The sequence below is a fragment of the Gymnoscopelus microlampas genome, assembly GCF_963454915.1.
Source record: "Gymnoscopelus microlampas genome assembly, chromosome: 14".
Lineage (NCBI taxonomy): Eukaryota > Metazoa > Chordata > Actinopteri > Myctophiformes > Myctophidae > Gymnoscopelus > Gymnoscopelus microlampas.
The window spans coordinates 20,021,606-20,041,513 of record NC_139951.1 but is presented as its reverse complement, the minus strand read 5'-3'; the positions used below and the strand labels follow the sequence as shown (position 1 = coordinate 20,041,513).

At 43.0% G+C, this 19,908-nt stretch overlaps 2 protein-coding genes across 2 annotated transcripts; one reads left to right on the top strand and one right to left on the bottom strand.

Moving 5' to 3' along the window:
• Positions 1-40: 40 nt before the first annotated feature.
• Positions 41-5,599, top strand: sult1st6 (sulfotransferase family 1, cytosolic sulfotransferase 6). The gene is given in 8 exon segments (XM_084077499.1): positions 41-762; positions 881-1,009; positions 3,370-3,467; positions 3,697-3,823; positions 4,305-4,399; positions 4,490-4,670; positions 5,144-5,247; positions 5,249-5,599. Coding segments are annotated over 8 exon segments (1,062 nt in total). The 5' UTR covers positions 41-575; the 3' UTR covers positions 5,390-5,599.
• Positions 5,600-5,894: 295 nt separating this feature from the next.
• On the bottom strand, positions 5,895-18,900 carry LOC311059499 (sarcoplasmic/endoplasmic reticulum calcium ATPase 1-like). The gene is made up of 23 exons (XM_084077498.1): positions 18,616-18,900; positions 17,517-17,534; positions 16,801-16,883; positions 15,219-15,323; positions 14,018-14,156; positions 12,934-13,014; positions 12,634-12,719; positions 12,176-12,473; positions 11,858-12,024; positions 11,464-11,552; positions 11,222-11,324; positions 10,986-11,117; positions 10,745-10,861; positions 10,398-10,616; positions 10,176-10,287; positions 9,797-10,020; positions 9,469-9,689; positions 9,099-9,301; positions 8,907-8,992; positions 8,651-8,784; positions 8,306-8,423; positions 7,688-7,805; positions 5,895-6,182 (listed from the first exon to the last, which is right to left on the bottom strand). The coding sequence occupies exons 1-23, from the start codon at positions 18,731-18,733 to the stop codon at positions 6,169-6,171; spliced, it is 2,985 nt and encodes a 994-aa protein (XP_083933624.1). The 5' UTR covers positions 18,734-18,900; the 3' UTR covers positions 5,895-6,168.
• Positions 18,901-19,908: the final 1,008 nt, after the last annotated feature.

The window sequence follows — 19,908 nt, the reverse complement described above, 5'->3', positions numbered from 1 at the left end:
GACAGTGACGATAGAAGTGAGAAAGAGGAGATCTGTGACTGAAGCACTTAAGCTTCAAATCAATCTTCAAGAGGGAGGGGTTTGGGAAGAAATTAGAGAGAAACCCTTTTCCTAGAAAAGGGGATGTTAAATTTGGAAAGGGAAAAGAAAATGTAATGCTGAGGACCAGGAAGAACCAAGAAGAGTTCACACAAAGACAAAACTAAAAGACTTGCTGCTGTTTGACAAAGGCCACCTGTGGGAACATAATATAAAGTGGATGATTACACAGGGAGTGCAATGTGATGTGTAAACCTATCCGGTGTACTTTGGAATGAAATCAAGCAGAAACATTTTTGCAGGAGGTTCAAATTCACGGCTTAAGCGAGCGACCGGCTGTGCATATTTGACACAGGACCAAAACAGAATCAGCCGAGACAAGAGCATCTGGGAATGTGCCTCGAAAGAATCCTGTTGTCCTCAATTGCATCTACCCCCAACCATCTCAAGGTCTAGCTGTGTGGTCTATAGCGGCAGTCAGTTGCCGCTGACAACTTTCTGTGCCTGCCCTGACAACTTTGTTGTCATCTGTCGTCATGTCGGAGGAGGAGGAGATATGCTTTGCCGATGCCATTGAGAAGGCCCGGGGTGCCATCCATCGTTTCCCACTTATCCCCATCAGGGGTATACCTCTTATGAACCACATTGCCAACAACTGGGACTCCATCTGGGCTTTTCAACCTCATCCCTCGGATCTCCTCATCGCCACCTATCCCAAAGCAGGTAGCTTTCTCTATACCTGTAGACTGGCATACACTAGAGCCTTAGAAGAATAGAATAATATGAATATTATGCAGCTGATTACATTCTGTATTTTTACCTGTCTTTGATCGTGGCCAAGGAACCACATGGACCCAGGAGATAGTAGACCTGCTCCAGCACAATGGAGATGCCGAGATTTGCAGAAGGGCTCCAACAATTGTCAGGATTCCCTTCCTGGAAATCTTCTCTCCTCCACCCATCCCCTCAGGTATGCATTCCCTTCTATATTTCCCATTTTTAGATTCCTAAAATGTCTGGGGCATTTGGAGACTATGTATATACACACGCACACGCACAGGCACACGCGCACACGCACACGCTGTTGCCTACAAATATACCGGTTGTAGCCTAATACACAACCAATGTTGTTGCTGTGGAACTATTGGTATTGCTTCTGAGCTTTTCAGAAGTATTAACAGATTTTGCTGTACGTTCATTTGGGCAACACAGGTAAACTATTACTGTAAGCTGTATGCATATTGGCCCCCAAGAGTAGAAACATGGCAGCTTGTCTAGTGTTGTGTTATAGTGCTTGGTGTGGACGGCCCTCAACAATGAAACAGGGAAAAAAGCAATACCTAAACCGCCAAACACGTATATTCTGATTTCTGAAAGTTGAAATATACCATCAATCTAAATAGAGATTAGGAAATAGTAAACTTGGATGCCTTGACACAAGGACAAACACAACAGAGCAGTACCTGGGGAAAGGAGAGAACAGACAAGAACATACTCACACCACTACAGCCATAACACCCATATCTTTTGATTATATACAGCACAGAGTTAGTATTTGTGTTGAATTGTTCTCATCATCCACCTCCCGACACGGACACCACATGGGTGGCACTGACTCAGGACTGAGGTAGAGCAGCCACTTGGGAATTGGAAGGTTCCCGGTTTGGTCCCCAGCTTCTCCTGCATGGCTTTGCGTCAAAGTGTCCTTGAGCAAGACACTGAACCCCTATAACTACTCCTGACTCCTGACGAGCAGGTTGGTGCCTTGCTTGGTTTCTTCTGCCATCGGAGTGTGAATGGGTGAAGGAATAATGCACATTGTAAACCACACTGGATAAAAGGCTCCATATAAATGCACCATTTTAAATTTATTTTAAAGAAATGAAAAACCGTCTCACATGCACGCAAGAAACATACAACAATGAAAACGCTCCTGTTCCATGAAAGAATTTTGGTCTCTGTTCGAAAAGGAGTCTGCCTCCAGGTACAATGTTCTGTTTCACTTTTTAATCAACGAAATGTCCTCTAAGTGCCACATTCAAGGATGTGGCCTGCAGAAATTGATTACACAAGCATTTCTATCAGCAAGCTTGATTACACATGCAGCTCTATCAGTATGCACTATGCAGTTATACAAATCTTTATTTATTAACTTTTATAGCAATATAGTTCTTATTATTTAAGCGTATGTCACAAGCCATTGATTATGTTCTGTCCTGTCATCGAATGGCTTAGAAAAACATTGCCTGATGCCAAACTTACTTGCCGACCCCTGCAGAATGTGAGATAGACAGACTGCCTGAAGAGCTCTGTCTCTCTTTCTCTATCCCTCCGTCTGTCTGTCTGTCTGTCTGTCTGTCTGTCTGTCTGTCTGTCTGTCTGTCTGTCTGTCTGTCTGTCTGTCTGTCAGTCTGTCAGTCTGTCTGTCTGTCTGTCTGTCTGTCTGTCACTCTCTCTTTCTCTCCCTATCTCTTGAGACATGAGCACACAGAGACTTAATCTGCCTTATTAAGGTGGAAATCTAAGTATGCTCAATGGGGGGTGGGACCATGTCTTGCTTGTTTATGTACCTGTCCCAGGTCTCTTGAATGCCCCGGGGCTATTTCAGAAACCAGTAGAGATGCAGGTACTGTTACCATCCCAGGAGATCATTAAGAGGCTAGATTACGCACACGCACACGCACACGCACACGCACACAATCTAGTACTCCAACTCCAAGTGTACTAATAGTATTCTAGGGGTGTGTCAATGCAAATAGAACATGTGGTTAGGTCTCAATAATGCTAAAGCAATTTATGTCTGTCAGTGACCCTGTCAGAACATGTATAGGTCTATATGATGCTAAAACTTTGTTTTGCAATTCTGTTAAACAAAGCTTCGAAACACTTCCATACTATATACTGTATAGGAGTCACTGACTGCACTGAATCAAATTATCAATCTCTGCCCTGAAACATACTGTGAAATATTCTTATAAAGCGTAGTTAGCCATGCAGTTAGAGCACAGTTGGACAAACAGGCTATTAACAAACACATAGTTTGGTCCCAAGTGGGGTCCAGCCTTGAGGGGGTTCCAGGGGGTTTCATTTCACTATTTGATCGGCCAAAACTTTAATATTCAGACCATAGGTTTCACTACGGGCGTTGCACACCAACAAATAGCAGCTCTACAAGCTTGCAAAGCATTAAAGCGCAATTTGTTTGGGTGGGTGACAAACACGTTCAAATAAATATAAATTTAGGTTTCTCTCTGGGTTCTCTATTGCAATATCTCCTACCACTTTTTACGTAAAGTAGATTGACTGGACTAAATAAACTGCATGTTTCAGGTATTGACCTTCTGAAGAAAATGGATCCACCAAGAGTCATCAAGACTCATCTGCCATTCCAACTGGTGCCAACTGGATTTTGGGAAAACAAATGCAAGGTAAGACCTGGGGTTTAAGAAATGTGGTCATTACTGCTTAGTCACCTTTGTGTGACTAAATATAAAATATTTTTTAGGTGGTTAATCGATTTGTTGATATATATAAAATAATTGATACAATAATCGCTAAGAAAATCATCTATAGTTGTAGCTCCAAATTTCACCCAATCCCTGTATCATTATCCTTGTGAATCCCTCCTCTGACTCTTCCTTCCTCTGGCACCCTAAGGTGATCTATGTGGCGCGCAACGCTAAGGACAACATGGTGAGCTACTATCACTTTGACCGTATGAATCAGACACAGCCAGAGCCAGGGCCCTGGGATGGCTACATCCACAAGTTCATGGGAGGAGAATGTAAGCATATTGTAGGTTATTGGTGCATAAGTATTACTATATGTAGGCTAAAGGTACATTGCTAGGAAGTTACCACGAAGCACCAGCCCTAATGCTGGTGAGTTTTGTCTGTATACTACAACTCAATGCTCAGTGTTAATTTAACTCTGAGAGAGTACAAATGTAACCAAATGGACCAGAGTTTGTAGTATTGTCATCGGGTGTGACTGTGTACTTGTTGACTGTAAATGTACAACTTGGATTTCTAGTGCTATTCAATTATACCGTATAACTCTTGCCACAATATAGCTTGGTGTTTCTGAACATTTCAGGAAGCATATTCTTTTTGTATGCTAATTTTTGGTACAAAGAAAATTCAGTCCGTATCAACAGCATGTCTGTATTAAATGCATGATGAATAGACACAACCGGGAGAAACACTTTGCTGGGATTAATATTAAGGTTCGATGATAAAGACTGGACTGACTGCTGTTTCCAACAGTGGCATGGGGCTCCTGGTATGACCATGTGAAGGGTTACTGGGAGGAGAGAGAGAAGAAGAGCATCCTGTATCTTTTCTATGAGGACATGAAGGAGGTAAGAACGTTCCACATTGTCTTTCTCTGTCTACCTCCCTCTCTCTCTCTATGTTCCACACACACACACTCAAAACCTTTGTCTCCCCAGAACCCACGACGTGAAGTGGAACGCATCATGCACTACCTTGACATGTCCCTCTCTGATGATGTCATCAACCGCATTGTGGAACTCACATCGTTCAAGGTCATGAAAGAGAACCCTATGGCAAACTACTCGTTTATCGCAGGGCCTGTGTTTGACCACTCTATCTCTCCTTTCATGAGAAAAGGTCAGTTCATCTCTGGGTCAGTTCATCTCTGATTATCCTGTCGGTCTCGACCTTGTCCACAAGCAATCCAAAACAGTACATTGCTTGCCCTTAGGAAAAAGGGAATCAAATGTATGGGTACGGCTGATTTATCCTGTGTGCATCAATTCGACGGTGTGGCTGTTTAAGTCAGGGACATAGTGCATGCACATCCATACTGCTTAAATCAGCCATCATCACTCATCATTTTTAAAGCTGTGTAATGGAATGCCCGACATTCTGTCTACTGGTTTGCACATGCTAAAGTTTACTCAATCCAATGGTGCCCCCTAGCAGTTACTTTCTAGACCAACTGGGTCTGCTTGCTAAGGAGAACGGAGGAAAACAATACTATTACTTGTAACTATTCTCAGACATTTAGGCTACTCATGTAGAAAAGATTCTACTGAGTCTTCTGTTTTTTCTAATTATTCTTTTTCTCGCTTCATATTCAGGTGAGGTAGGTGATTGGGCCAATCACTTCACCCCCGAACAATCAAAGATGTTTGACGAAGATTATGCAAAGCAAATGAAGGGAACCGACATACCATTCAGAACCCAGATCTAAAGTGGACTTCCTGTTTTCCAAATCGATGCAGGCAGTGCTGCAAACAAAAGACCCATTTTGTACTGAACAGCACTTTGCAGTTGTCAGATATCGTCTTAGAGATCAGAGATTCAACAGTGAACTCCAGTATTGAGCTCACTAACCCAAATATACAACACAATAGTCACTGTGCCTTATTTGTGCATATCTATGTATCTATCTATGTACCGGTATCTATCTATGTTTCTATCTATCCATCTATCTATCTAACTAGTGTAGTAAACATACAGGAGAACATCAATGTTGCTTGTATTGCTCAACAAAAATGTGCTACACAATACAATATATTCATTTGTAATCACTTTATTGCAACTTGTCACGTAAACGATATATCTATAAGACCAAAAGTGTTCTGAGTGTGCGGGCATGCCCATTTATGTCATGGGACTTCCAACAGTCTCGACTGACAGAGCTTATGGAGAGCACTGGCAGCTGGGAAGCATGTGCCTTTTTCTGTCCATATGAAGTCATTTTGCAACCCTACACCCCCACACTATACAGTGCTCAGTGAAGGCAGCCAGTGTTCACAAGACATGAGAAACATAGACAAGAACAAGAGTAAATGAGATGGAAAATCAAACAGACAAGCTGAGAAAATCCAAGTTTAACAAAAAAATCACTTTTAATACATACTTTATTTCTTAGAATAAAATCTTAAATACTTTACTATGTAATTGGCAGGGACAAGTACCTCCATTTCAATACATCTTTCTTTACATAGAGGTTATTTTTATGTAGATTTTTTTGATGTATTTTGTATTGTTTTTTAAAGGTTTTCCGGTGTTTTGTCCTCTCTTCTTCGGGTTGGCTCTCTAGAGCTCCCTCCTCATTGGTTGTGATCTTCCTCCTTTGTCGACTCTTCTACATGTCTATTTAAACATTTGAAGCTGGAAAAAGAAAACCAAAAAGACACAATGAGAGTGGGAAATTATACTCTTAAAATTGTTACAATACACTAAAATATAATTAATATTGCATTCAAGTGATATTGTTTTCTTTAAATCATCCAATTATTGACTGATAAAAAAAGTACATACAATTAGGATTATGTTAGTGTAGAACAAACTATCTACACTAATATAATCTATCTACAACTATCTACAAACTATATTGCCGAAATATACAGTCAAAAGTGCACTCAGCTGAAGTAAACTGGCTATACCTACAATGTGACATTGAAAACCTCTAAGCCAACTGCACTTTGGACTGCATCTAATGAGTATAAACATGGTGACAGTCTCCTGCAGAAACCTCAGATCTCCCAAAAAATAATGAAATGTTCAGGAATTTAGTTTTGCCCTCAAACAAGGGCATCATTGGAGATACAAGGTTGCTGTGGGATACAGGCGATATGACACATGTTCATACTAGCGGTACCAGAAAGGACGTTGCTCACTGTTTACACGCTCCTACTGTAGAATACAAACAACAACACAGTTGAGGTACCTTCACTGATACGAAAAACGTATAACAATGACGATGACAAGACACGGGGAGCTCAGAACATGACAAAAAAACTAAAAGTCCCGCAGAGGATGCAGCACGGTGTGTAAAACAGCCCTTTGGCTTGATTATTATTGTTTTTAAAAACAAGAGCAAAGAATTTAAATGTTTTTTGTTTTTTTCTATCCATCCAATTCATTTGTAATTCAGCTCGGCAAAAGGCGGAGGACTGAGTACCAAGTTTTGTCAACAAACGCTTTACTACACTGGACAACACAATGTATGAAGTGTAATTTATACTATGTCGCACGACAAATTATAAATTAGGCCCTGACACGCTCGCTCCAAAAGCACACACAAAGAAATACACTAACAATACACAAAGATAACAAGACATGTTGCTGGAAGGCCAGCTTGTAGAATACCTTGCTTTAGTTACAGGCTAATGATGGAAAGTTGATTGTTTATTTATTCTGGAATGGAATAGAAAGGGGGTAAGTGAGTTAATGACGAGTTAATGATGAATGGAGGGTTTCAGAGTTACATGAGGAAAGAATGAGAGAACAGAAAAAAGAGATAGAGAAAAAAGATAGACATCAATGAAAGTAGATAGGGAGGTAGATGGATAGAATTATTTCAATGAGAAAAGATGATAATGGATTATATTGATTGAATTAGTAATACATTCATATAATTAATTCATTAATTGATTGATAGATTAATTTCAATTACACTTAGTTAAATTATTAATGAACAATTAATAACGTATGTGGGAAATTAGATTAACATGAAAGAGTCTAGAGAATCTTGAAAAGCTGTCTGTGGAAACTCAACGGTAGCAGGAACCATCATCGGATGACACAAAGTACGCCTTTGATTTAGTGTCTGACTGTTCTTACTCTCTTCAAGTTGAGGTATTTACAGCTATTATCAATGTGAGGATACGTACTCTCAACGTAGTTACGGGCGAAGAACTTCAGGACTTCATCAATAAGGATGACGGGGATGGAAAGCTGCAGGACGACCAGCCACTGATCAACGTTCAAGTGAGTCAGATGGAAGACCATCTAATGGAAGGGAAAGAGTGGTCAGTATTACAGTATATCACAATAGAAATGCTAGTCAAAACCACAGAAATCCCCCCTTTATTTTTTTTTAAAAATGTGTCTCAATTGCGAGAAAAAAAAAAGAATCATCGCATATCATACATATCATGTGGGTATCAAGACAAGGAATGAGTTTGATGGATCTCTGTAACATCTGAGTAACATTCTCAGAGAGTACATTTATGACAGTGTATATGTAGTCTACAGTATGTCTATCATAATGTACTACATAGGGTTCCCCCCTGAATCAGCCATCAGTCAAATGAGATTCTTTTGTTTTTCTGATCATCAAGATAATTTCTTTGGAAAAAAAAAACATTGTGAATGAAACAAGAATGTCCCCAGAGCCCTTTAACCATGTTATTATTTTGGGCATGTCATAATAAGCAACATATTTCACAAATTCCGCTTAAGTGGTTAAAGTGGACTGTAGGGAGTGATGAATCCTGGTGCAGACTTACGGGCAGGGGATCCACATAGATGATCATGAAGTGAAGGGAGAAGGAGAGGGACATGGCAGCAAGCAGCCAGAAGTTGACCCATGGGGGCATGCGGACCAGAGACTGGTTCTCAGACAAGCTGGAGAGAAGAGATGGAGGTTGAAACTGATATCAAAGGCAACGTGATGGCTTTTACACGAATAGAAGAATCTTCCCCTAAGTCATGAATTTCAAAATTGCTAATTGAATTGCTTGGCTTGTTTTTTTGCTTTGTTTTTTAACGGTATATGTTGATGTAAAAGTAACATAAAGTTAAATCATTTTAAACTCATTTTATTGTGTACTCAGAGATGAACCGTACTGTACCTGTTGAGAGCGTTGCACATCTCAATGGTGACCAGCACAGACAGGGCCATGGTCATGGGAGCTTCATGCTCAAAGATCTCGCACTCAACACCAGTGAAGTCCTCATTGGCATCATGGCACTGCATGAAGTGGGACTGTAGCGAAAGTGAGAGAGAAAGAGAGACTTGGTCACCCTGTGCTGGCATCACGCGTTATGTGCTTGAATTTCTGTGTGCTTTTAGAGAGTCACAAGTGTGTGTCTGTGAGGGATACGTACCAGCTGGTAGTAGGAGACACCGGGACCCTCAGCATCATACATGAACCAATAGGCAGCAGCACCAACAGTGGCAGCACCGACGTATCCTGTCAAAGGATGTCACAGTTGCTATAGGTGAGTCTGTCCTTTTATCATGTTCGCACTCTGATATCATTCTACTACATGAAACACCGGAAGAAGTTGACTACTTACCACCAATAGCCATGTATCTGAAGAACAACCAGCCGGAGATCAGGGGCTCCTTGGCGTGACGTGGGGGCTTGCCCATGATGTCCAGGTCGGGGGGGTTGAAGCCCAGGGCGGTGGCGGGCAGACCGTCAGTCACCAGGTTGACCCACAGCAGCTGGACGGGGATCAGAGCCTCTGGCAGACCCAGGGCAGCAGTCAGGAAGATACTGAGAGGGTGGGAGGAAGGGTGGAAGGTAAGGACACGTGGGAACAATTGCACAGTGGACAAAGCCATGAACATGAACAAAAAGACTGCGAAGAAAAGGGGAAAGGAGCATACAGGAAGAGGAAGAAGACACAACAAAATCAGATGACTAGATCAGTGGCCACTCACCAGACGACCTCACCAACGTTGGAGGAAATGAGGTAGCGGATGAACTGCTTCATGTTGTTGTAGATAGCTCTGCCCTCCTCAACGGCAGACACAATGGAAGAGAAGTTGTCGTCAGCCAAGACCATCTCAGAGGCAGACTTGGCAACGGCGGTGCCAGAGCCCATAGCGATACCAATCTCGGCCTTCTTCAGGGCGGGGGCATCGTTCACACCATCACCGGTCTGGATTTAGGGACAGAGGAGGCACACAGTCAGCATGGACTTCTCTAATGGTACACACCTGCAGATCATGTTAGAGAAGATGCATGTTTCTGCTGAGATCTCCTCACCATGGCAGTAATCTCATCGTAACCCTGCAGGAACTCAACAATCTTGGACTTGTGGGCTGGCTCCACACGGGCGAAGCAGCAAGCTCTTTGCACAGCTGGGCCCTGCTCGTCGCTGGGCAGATCGTCAAACTCACGTCCGGTGTAGGCCTTACCCTCAACATCCTCATCCTCTTTGAAGATGCCAATACGACGGCAGATAGCGATGGCGGTTCCCTTGTTGTCACCTGGAGTAGGAAGAGTCTGCAGGTTAGCGGGTACAGCCAAACCAAACAAGAATCACACAACTGCTTGATATTACACATTAGCCAGGCACCTCTAGCTGCATAAACATCTGGCTATAAACTGTCATTGCAAACGGTACAGAAAGTAGTATACAAACCAGTGATCATGATGACACGGATTCCAGCGGCTCTGCACAGCTCAATGGCTGGAGTGACCTCCTTACGAGGGGGATCCAGCATGCCAACGCAGCCAACAAAGGTCAGGTCAGTCTGGGGGAAGAAGGGAGGAAAGGAGGTAAGTACAGGCTTATCGAGTTATATATTTAGCTACTATGCCCTTCAACGTTCAACAGCAAAGCCAGAATGTGTGTGGTTCTTACCTCATAGTCAGCAAACTTAGTGGAGTCCTCAAGGACCATCTCCTCAACCTTCAGGGGGGTGTCACGGGTGGCCAGGGCCAGACAACGCAGGGTGTCACGGCCAGTACCCCACTCCTTGATCACACTCAGGATTTTCTCCTTAACAATACCGGTCAGGGGAACGCGGGTTGTGCCAACGCGGACGTAGGCGCACCTATCAATCACACCCTCGGGGGCACCCTGTTGAAGAAATGAACGGTTTTCATATTGTTCGTTGACAGTGGATGATGACATATTCATCACCACAAAAGCACGGGTATTATGAGCAATTGTATTCTGATGGGAAGAGATGGAAAGACGGAACTGACCTTCACGAACATCTTGGCACCGCCATCACCCTTAGAGGGAACGCAGTAAGCGGACATGGACTTCCTGTCACGGGAGAACTCCAGGGTGAACTTCTTCTGCATCAGCTGCTTGATCACCTGTTGAAAGAGGTAAAAGAGTTATATTAAAAAAAGAGTGAAGGGAAGAGTGATTTTGAGACGGTTGGTGATGAAGATGAGGATGATTTCATCAACTATGTGGCAGTGGGCACAAGACACTCACTGAACAGCAGGCATTGGCCCTCTCAATCTTGTTCAAGTTCTTGACGTTGGAGTTGAACACGTTCATCTTCTCAACCAGGCAGCTCAGGGCGGTCTCAGTAGCCTCACCAACCTTCTCATAGATCTTCTTGGTCTGGTGAAATAGAGGTGATGATTAGAAAGGGTTGACGGCTTGAGAGAGAGGCCTACAGTACCAGTGTCCTACTTCAAATTCCAGGTTCAAAACATAAATTCTACCTCATTGTAGTCGAGAGAGGAGTCATTGCACAGGGCGCAGATGGTAGCCAACTCAACAAGGCTGTCGTATGAGCTGCAGTTGGTCTTGGAACCTCCCTGGGAACTGAAATGTGGGGAATGTAACAACAAAGGAATTAATTGAAAGACAGAGATCAAGTGTAACTTCACCTCAGTGTTGGACTTGGAAGATAAAAGTCTCAGTATTGATTTAACTATACATTTGTCATGGAAATCAGACTTACACTTCGCCCTCGGGAGTGTACTTGGAGCCAGAGATGTCAAAGGCATCAAGGTCACAGTGGTCACCATCAACATTCTTGATAATGAACATCTGTGTGCAAGAATCAAAGAGATCTGTTAGCTTTCAGGGTATGATAGGTATGGATCATTACATCAGTACAGGAACAAACTAATCAAAAGTATGGAGAGTATGGATGTACGGTATGTTTTGACTTTTTGCTACATATTGACAACGGTAGATACAACTTCATTTATTTCACTTCCTGTTGTTGGTCACTGTATGGTCTTCTTGTCTTGGCATCATCAACCACCACTTAATTTCTCCTTTTCCCTGACAGGGCACTGCGCTCCATCTCCATTCTTGGTATAATTTTCCTTTGATCTAAAGACACCCACCTTGGTCACACACATCTGGTTGGTAGTGAGGGTGCCGGTCTTGTCGGAGCAGATGACGGAGGTGCAGCCCAGGGTCTCCACGGAGGGCAGGCTTCTGACAATGGCGTTCTTCTTGGCCATACGGCGGGTGCCCAGAGCCAGACAGGTGGTGATGACAGCGGGCAGACCTGTGACAGATTGTTGCAAACTGTGAGTGTGATAATGAACAAGCAGAGCAACAGACAATCGAGGACACAGACGCGTTACTGTCTGAAAACGTTCTGTCCACCTCTGATGCTAACCATCATCTCATTGTTTGGTTGAAAGTATTTTTCTCACCCTCAGGGATGGCGGCCACAGCCAGGGCAACGGCGATCTTGAAGTAGTAGACGGCACCACGGATCCAGGATCCTCCATGGACGGGGTCGTTGAAGTGGCCGATGTTGATAGCCCAGACAGCGATGCAGATAAGAGTGATGACCTTGGACAGCTGCTCGCCGAACTCGTCCAGCTTAGCCTGCAGAGGGGTCTTCTCCTGCTCAGTGGCGCACATCTGGTCACGGATTTTACCAATCTCAGTGGAAACACCGGTAGCCACAGCCACACCAATGGCCTTGCCAGAGGCGATGTTGGTACCCTGAGGAGACATGAACAGGAAGGTGAAAAGACAATCGTGGACATGAAAAAAAGAGAATGTCGAAATAAAGTGAAATGAAGATTGGAGGAGAATATTTTTTTATGAAGAACCACTACTATTAAATAATAAAAATATAAAATAGGAGTCACAAGACACTTACAGAGAAAAGCATGTTCTTCTTGTCCTGGTTGACAGCCCTGGGGTCGGGGACTGCATCAGTGTGCTTGATCACACTGACAGACTCACCTGAGGGTAGCAGCATCAAATTGATTAGAAACAGGGTGGGAATAGAAACTACAAAGTCATGCATGTAGAAAAACAATGTGAGGTTTACTACCTTATGCGCTACACAAACATTGCTGCAAGGAATATGTAATTCTATCACCGACAGCCTCTCACTAAAGTATCCACATTCAATCCATCTTCCCTCCTCATAATACAGTAGACTTGTAAATCTTACCAGTAAGGATGGACTGGTCAACACGCAGGGTGGTGGACTTGATGGAAACAAGTCTGATGTCAGCGGGGACTTTGTCACCAACTGTTGACACAGACAGACACAGAGAGGTGCTCTTAATCAAGCCTAGTTCATGTCAGTTATGAGAGTTATGTTATCCCATGATATTGAACAGACACATAAAAACAGCACACAATGTATTTATGAGGGTTAATGCAGTGAGAAGGAATTTAGCTGCATTAACCTAAATCTATTATGCCTCCTTGTCATCAATGTTGCAATAGCTCCACTGTAAATTCCACATCATTTGCAAAATACCAGGTGAGAATAATGTTTATCAAAGGTTTCCCTGTGTTATAAGACTGCATGAGCTAACTTCCTTTGATCCTCAAATTCCGAAGTTAAGAACAATCTCAAATGGCATATAGCAGCATCCAATCAGAATGAACCATATGGCACAGAGAGAGAGAGCAGAGAGAGAAAGAGCGAGAGGGAGGAGGGGGGATTGCACTGAAATGAATAGCCCATGAGCAACAGGTGTACATTGGGATTGAGGGGGGGGCGGGTGTGAGGGGGGCAGGTGCCAGTGGGAGTATTTATAACCATGATTTTGTTTTCCTTCACTCAGCATGTTTTCACAGCAGTGCTCGCCCAATCCCCGGTCCCTCCCGCCCTCTCGTTGCCTTATAAAGACAGGAAGCTCGCCTGTCAAATAACACACATCCCAATTTTCTAGGGAATTTATCAGTTGTGTGTTTATTTTAAAGCGTCTGTGTTTCTTCCTCAGACTTCACTGACACTATATAGACTCCGACCGACAGCAAAACAGCATTTGACCCGTAGGAATCTTTCGCTATTAATAGGGATATCATTTGCCTGTCCTTGACAGCACAGATTGTGGAGTTGGATTACACCTCAAGAAGAATATCCCATTGCGAAAGGGAGAGAAAAGGTCTCCAGTTTCTCTCCCTCCGGCCATGTAAATAATTACGCTGTAATTACACAAATAGTGAGGTTTTGATAGGGTTTCTAAAACGGTACCCTAATGCATGGTGATGACGTTAAAGGGAAAACACAAGCAACATACCAGACACCTCCACAATGTCTCCAGGGACAATTTCTCTGGCCTTGATCATCTGCACGCTCTTTCTGTCAGCACGGTAAACCTTGCCCAGCTCAGGCTCATACTCCTTCAGAGCCTCAATGGCGTCCTCAGCGTTACGCTCCTGTAAAAAGTACAACCATACAGTATTTAGATCAGTGGTTCTCAAACATTTTCATGTCAAGGATCCCCAAAGTGATACGTAATAGGCCGTGGACCCCCATCTGAAAATATTTTGAGAAGATTTGTGTAAAAGTGATATTATTATTATAATCATTCCAAATTTTTCATAATTCTTCTAGATTACTATTATTTTTTTTAATAGTAAAAATATACAAGCTCACAACGCGCCACATCGTGATGCGGTGTGAGCTTGTAGATTGGCTTGTTGAATAGCCAAAGCATAAATGGGGCTAAAGTTGTTAAACTGACTGTGATGCGAACACATTTATCTGGGGACCAGCTGGAGCCTCTTCAAGGACCCATGTGGGTCCCCGAACCGTACTTTGAGAACCATTGATTTAGATCACTAGATGTAAACATTTCTTAACAGACAGAACTTACATTATTTGTATAAATACTGAGTTCACATCTAAAACTTGGAAGGATCCAATATGATCTGATACGTACAGTGATTCAGTGAATACATTTTGAACAGTTGCCAAAGACAGATTTATTATCAATTAAATTGTAAAGACAGTGAAGAATGGGTGACTGAATTTGGCTAATTCTCAACAGAGGATGCTGTAATCTGAAACAATTTGGCACGGACTGCAGAGCACATCATCTTTCGATGAGGAAGGGAATGTTCCCTTGCTGACTAAAGCCTGATGGCCGTGCCAAGTTCTTCGAAGGATGCATGTAGCAGGTCATTGCATACATAGCCTGAGTCATTGACAGCCTGCAGGCAAAATAAGACCTCATCCCAGGACAAGCAAAAAAGTGAACATATACATGTTACAAAACTTTGTAAGGTCCCTTTACAATGGTCCATTTAAAAAAAAAACAGCTATCAAATTTAGATAATTGTTTTCTTCCTATCTCTATGAAAAACAGATTTGCTCAATGGAGGTTGAGCAAATCTCCAAACAAAATGTCTAAACCTCACCAAGTCGAATGAATGGTAACCCTAACCCCCCCCAACGTCTGTCATCACAGCAGACAGGAGCTCAACATTTTCACTAACCTGCCATACACCGACAACAGCATTGGCGATGAGGATGAGAAGAATGACCAAGGGCTCCACGAAGGCGGTGACAGTCTCCTCACCTTCCTCAAACCAAGCCAGCACCTGGGAACAGAGAGGCAAATAGCCAGTTAGTGCCTATAGCATTTGGCTTCTAAAATAGCCTACAACCTTGGACATCACAAAATGCTGAAAAGGAACACAGCGTCCAGCATGAATCATGTCTCTGTATGTAAGATATTTGTCACAGCTGTTGAAATGGTGTCAGCTTTTACAGTGTGTCATCATGGGAGTTCTCCCTGGGTTATTATAATCTCATCTGGAGTGTAATTTTCTTTTTCTTTTTTCAATGATTGTTGAGTTTGCCAGGTAAGAGAAGAGCATGAAAAGGTAGTAGTGCTTCCTGTTTTTTCTTCACGTCAGTTTGTGGTAAATCAAGACAGTTGTTAATTAATGGGGGGGGGGAAAGATAAACAATGAAGGGGCTGAAAATATTAAATTTTGATTAGTTTGAGCTTAGCTGTAAAATAATAATAATAATAATAGTAGTGGTAGTACATTATTTTTTTGTTGTACAGTATGTATTTATGCATGCATTTGTGTTTGTACATCATGTTTGTACAGTTATGCATGGTTCTCATGTTTTTGAATGCTCTTGTCCAGTGTCGATCTCTCATCAGCAGTTCTGATTAATGATCCTATAGCGTTACCCTATGTCATAATATGATTACATAATCTGTTTTAATTTGATCTCCATATGTCCCATAACTCCTTGCTCCTATCCACTTCAATCTTATCTACCACTTTCTGTGGAAGCCGCTCGTTCCTTGCTTCAGTCCTGACCTTTCCCGAAGGATTCAGTTTCTCTCCCTGGCTTGAGTCTTTCTTAAAATAAACCCTTACCCCTCAGCCCCCCTATACTTCCCTGACCCTCATCTCTCACTTGCCCCTCAATATATTCGCCTTCTAAGGCCATAATGACAGCTGACCAACAGGGTGGAAAGTAAGGGGCAGGAATTAATACACCTCCTACTAGCCCTCTAAATGTACACCCCTCCCCACCCAAGCCAACCCGTCAAAAATACAGAGGGGTGGGGGGACTTTAGAAGGGGATAAGAAGTTGTCTTACAAAGTGACAAGATGGCAATGATCAACTACAGCAATGCCTGCATGTTAGCTGGACACGTGTGTTCTAAAAATGTGAACTGCAATATAATCTGTATCAGGATGCTACATAAGACTCAGGGGTCAAAGGGGATTATTCACTCTGAAGAGCTTGTTCTGGTATGGTATGGTATAGTTATAGCTGGCAGTAAGACATTTGTGAAAGCTGAGAAGAAGAGAAAAAAACTTTACTGACATTTGTGAAATGCAAATGTCACTACAATGACAAAGTTCCTGTCGAGGGGACTGTTACTGCACGAGATGAACACCTCTGGTGAATTGCAAGGGATTTCTTACTCTTTCTGACTACTACACCTACTGTAACTGTTACTTGTATCTAAAAATACAGTGACAGCAATAACCTGTAATAAAATGTACAAAATACAGCCATGACATATAAAGAAAATGAAATACTCACAAAAGAGATGCAAGCAGCCAGCAACAGAATCCTGACCAGCAAGTCCTCAAACTGCTCAACGATCAGCTCCCACACGCTCTTACCTGGGTGAGAAGAAGAGAAAGGAAATAAAGATGCCATTTAGTAAATAAATGACAAAATACCAATGTGTACACCAAACATTTGAAAGGAAGAGTATATTGGGTATTTGTTTGGTGTTTGAACTTTGTCTCCGATGATGCCCAAATGAAAAAGAGTACATTTTTACTTATTAGTCTTGAAGGAGAGAATACATTTGAATAGCTGTTGTCCGATAACAAATAGAATTGTGCTAGACTAGAGCAAGGCATTGCACAATTGCACAATACAGTGCCAGACATTTCTCAATTAAAATAGTGCATGCTTGTTTTGATCACCTCCCTAAGTAGATTTATTGGTTGTGGACAGAGGCCAATTTAGAGCAGTGATGATGACCCATCCCTTGTGCTGATCAAGGATTTGTAAAGGTGGTACCCTGAGACAATAGCCTTCACTTCTTAAAATTGAAATGATCCAATACAAATAATTGGGTGTATGTTTTATTTGATTTTTAGTTGTGTGTGTGTGTGTGTGTGTGTGTGTGTGTGTGTGTGTGTGTGTGTGTGTGTGTGTGTGTGTGTGTGTGTGTGTGTGTGTGTGTGTGTGTGTGTGTGTGTGTGTGTGTGTGTGTGTGTGTGGGGGGGGGGATAAACACTTACCCTCCTCAGCGGGCAACTCTGGTGTTGAGAACAGAGGGAAGAAAAAAGAGAGAGAAACAGAGAAAAGGGATGGTTATTAAAAATCAATAACAAATATTTTCAATTTGTATTTGAGTTGGGTAGCACAAGATTTTGTCTATTGAAATGTTTCTGACACCATTGAGTATAATGTCCTCCATGTACCACAATGGTACAATGGTAAAGCATGGTATATATTTTACAATTTCTTAATGTCTTGGAGTTAATTAACAAGGAGCGTGTATAAAAAGCTAATGAAATGTATTTCTTAAACTCCTAGTGATTGTAAGTTACAATTTACAAGGCCTTTGATGCTCTGCCTGACAAAGCTGAACGAAGAGATCCATTTGAAGTAGCGTGCCACTTTCTTAAATACTAAACATTGAAAGGACTGATACCTTTATCTTTTCAACAACATAAGATATTGTAATATGCTTCATGAGTATGTTCATGATGATGAGGATAAACTGCACAGTGAACACAAACAGCTCTCACAGTTTAAGAGGAAAAAAAAACGAATAATAGCTTTGGTTCTATAGCAGCACGGGTGAATAGCCTTTGGTATCTAATTACCCATACCATTATTGATTAGCATTCACATGGCAGAAACTTTAGCCAGAAGATATCTAAGGACCTCCCCCTTTTCACCCGGCCTAAAATTATCCAACTCTCCTGTTAACACCCGCCCCATATATCACCCAGGAAGCTTCTTGAGCCATCACCTGTCTCTCTCACTCGCCAGTCATCTTCTTTGCTTATCTTTAAATAGCTCTTCAAAGCCCGCAAAGTCTCTGCTTCTCAATGTCTCCACATTTCTACCAGCTGTTGCAACTCCCCTCTAAAAGCAGCCAATGCAAGACCCTCAACCCTCTCTGCTATAGTTCCTCTGAAAACACCCTACTGTATGTCATTGACTGCTGGAGTCAGGCAATGTTACACATTAGTCATCCCATCAAACATCATCCAGCTCTATACAAGAATGCAAACATTTTGAGCTCATTACTACATCTCTGTGTAAGCCTTCGTTGAGTATGTTTCGCAGCCCATCCCTAATGCCCATCCCCGATGCCCATGCTCTTACCGTTGGGTCCATACTTGGCGAGGTTCTTCTTGAACTGGTCAATGGAGAGGCCGGTTTCTTGGTTCACCCCAAAGTATGTCAGGCATTCTGGCGCGGGCTTGGTGTGTGCGTTCTCCATCCTTGGAGAAAGAAAGGGAGCGGGCTTCTAACCGCGTCTATCCGTGCTCTTTAGCTTCTTCGCGGTTAACTGCAGCTTTTCACCTTTGGTCCACCGTTGCCAGAATTTGGGGCACCCTCCAAACACTGGAGAGACTTGACTGACAGAAAGAGCGAATTATCTCATAGATTTTCAGGGTTTTATACTCCAGAGGGGCACATGATTGGTGGACAACCCACGGACACACGCCCCCCAAATACCAGCATGGGAGACAGGGGGGTGGGGGGGGGCTGTCAGGGAGGGTGGGTCTCGAGGTGGAGCAAAAGGGAGGTGTGAGGATGGCAGTCTTGGACGGGGGGGACGGGGGGGGGGACTTGGTTCTAGGGAGGAGGTGATGGGGACTAGTGGCAGAGCTGGGTGGGGTGGGGTGCGGGGCACTGGAGTGTGTGTGTATGTGTGTGCATGTGTGTGTGTGGGGGGGGGGGGGGGGGTATACCATACATGTAAATGAGATCTGTTTTTGGAACATGCATGGTCAGTGGAATAAGGAGAAAGGAGAAGGTGAGAGAGTAGGACAGAAGATCGTCCAAAGGGGAAGGGGAGTGGGGGGTCATTGAGTGACGGCTCAACTGGTTGCTGCTGAAGAGGGGGCTGAGCCAGAGAGAGAGAGAAACCGACAGGAAGAGCGAGAGAATGAAGGAGGGAGACGGTGGTAGAAGGTTAATTTAGTACAAGCTTTAGTGGGGTGCGGTTACACGGACCCAGCCAGGGAAACCAGTGTAGTACACAGACACACAACATGCACGAGTGCCAAGAGCAGGACGTACGGCTCAAATGGGTTTTGGGGAGGCTTCATGCAACATTTTACCACAATCTAACTTTTTTGTATCATCATCATCACTCTGCAGTGCACAGCACTATAATACATTATGTATTTTTCAGAAGCTTTGTATCAGCAAAGCAATGCCAATACAAATAAAAATAAGCGCCAACTAACCTAATTGAAATAAACTAAATAAAAATATTTGAAGTCAAAGGAGGACACACTTTTATGAACAGGCTGATGACAGAAATGAGAGAATAATAAAAGAACGAAGTGAGTGTACTATACTGCAGAGGAATGACTGCTGGCGGGGGGCCGGGGGCACAAGAATGCCAAGAGGGGAGCCGGCGTGTCATACAATCTCACCACAGAG

Excerpts from the sequence above, each read along its gene's own strand:
- LOC311059499 (XM_084077498.1), bottom strand. The coding sequence starts at position 18,733 with ATGGAGAACGCACACACCAAGCCCGCGCCAGAATGCCTGACATACTTT. Across the intron at positions 12,474-12,633 it reads AGAAGAACATGCTTTTCTCT|GGTACCAACATCGCCTCTGG; the intron begins GTAAGTGTCTTG and ends ATGTCTCCTCAG. Across the intron at positions 10,862-10,985 it reads GGGCCAATGCCTGCTGTTCA|GTGATCAAGCAGCTGATGCA; the intron begins GTGAGTGTCTTG and ends CTCTTTCAACAG.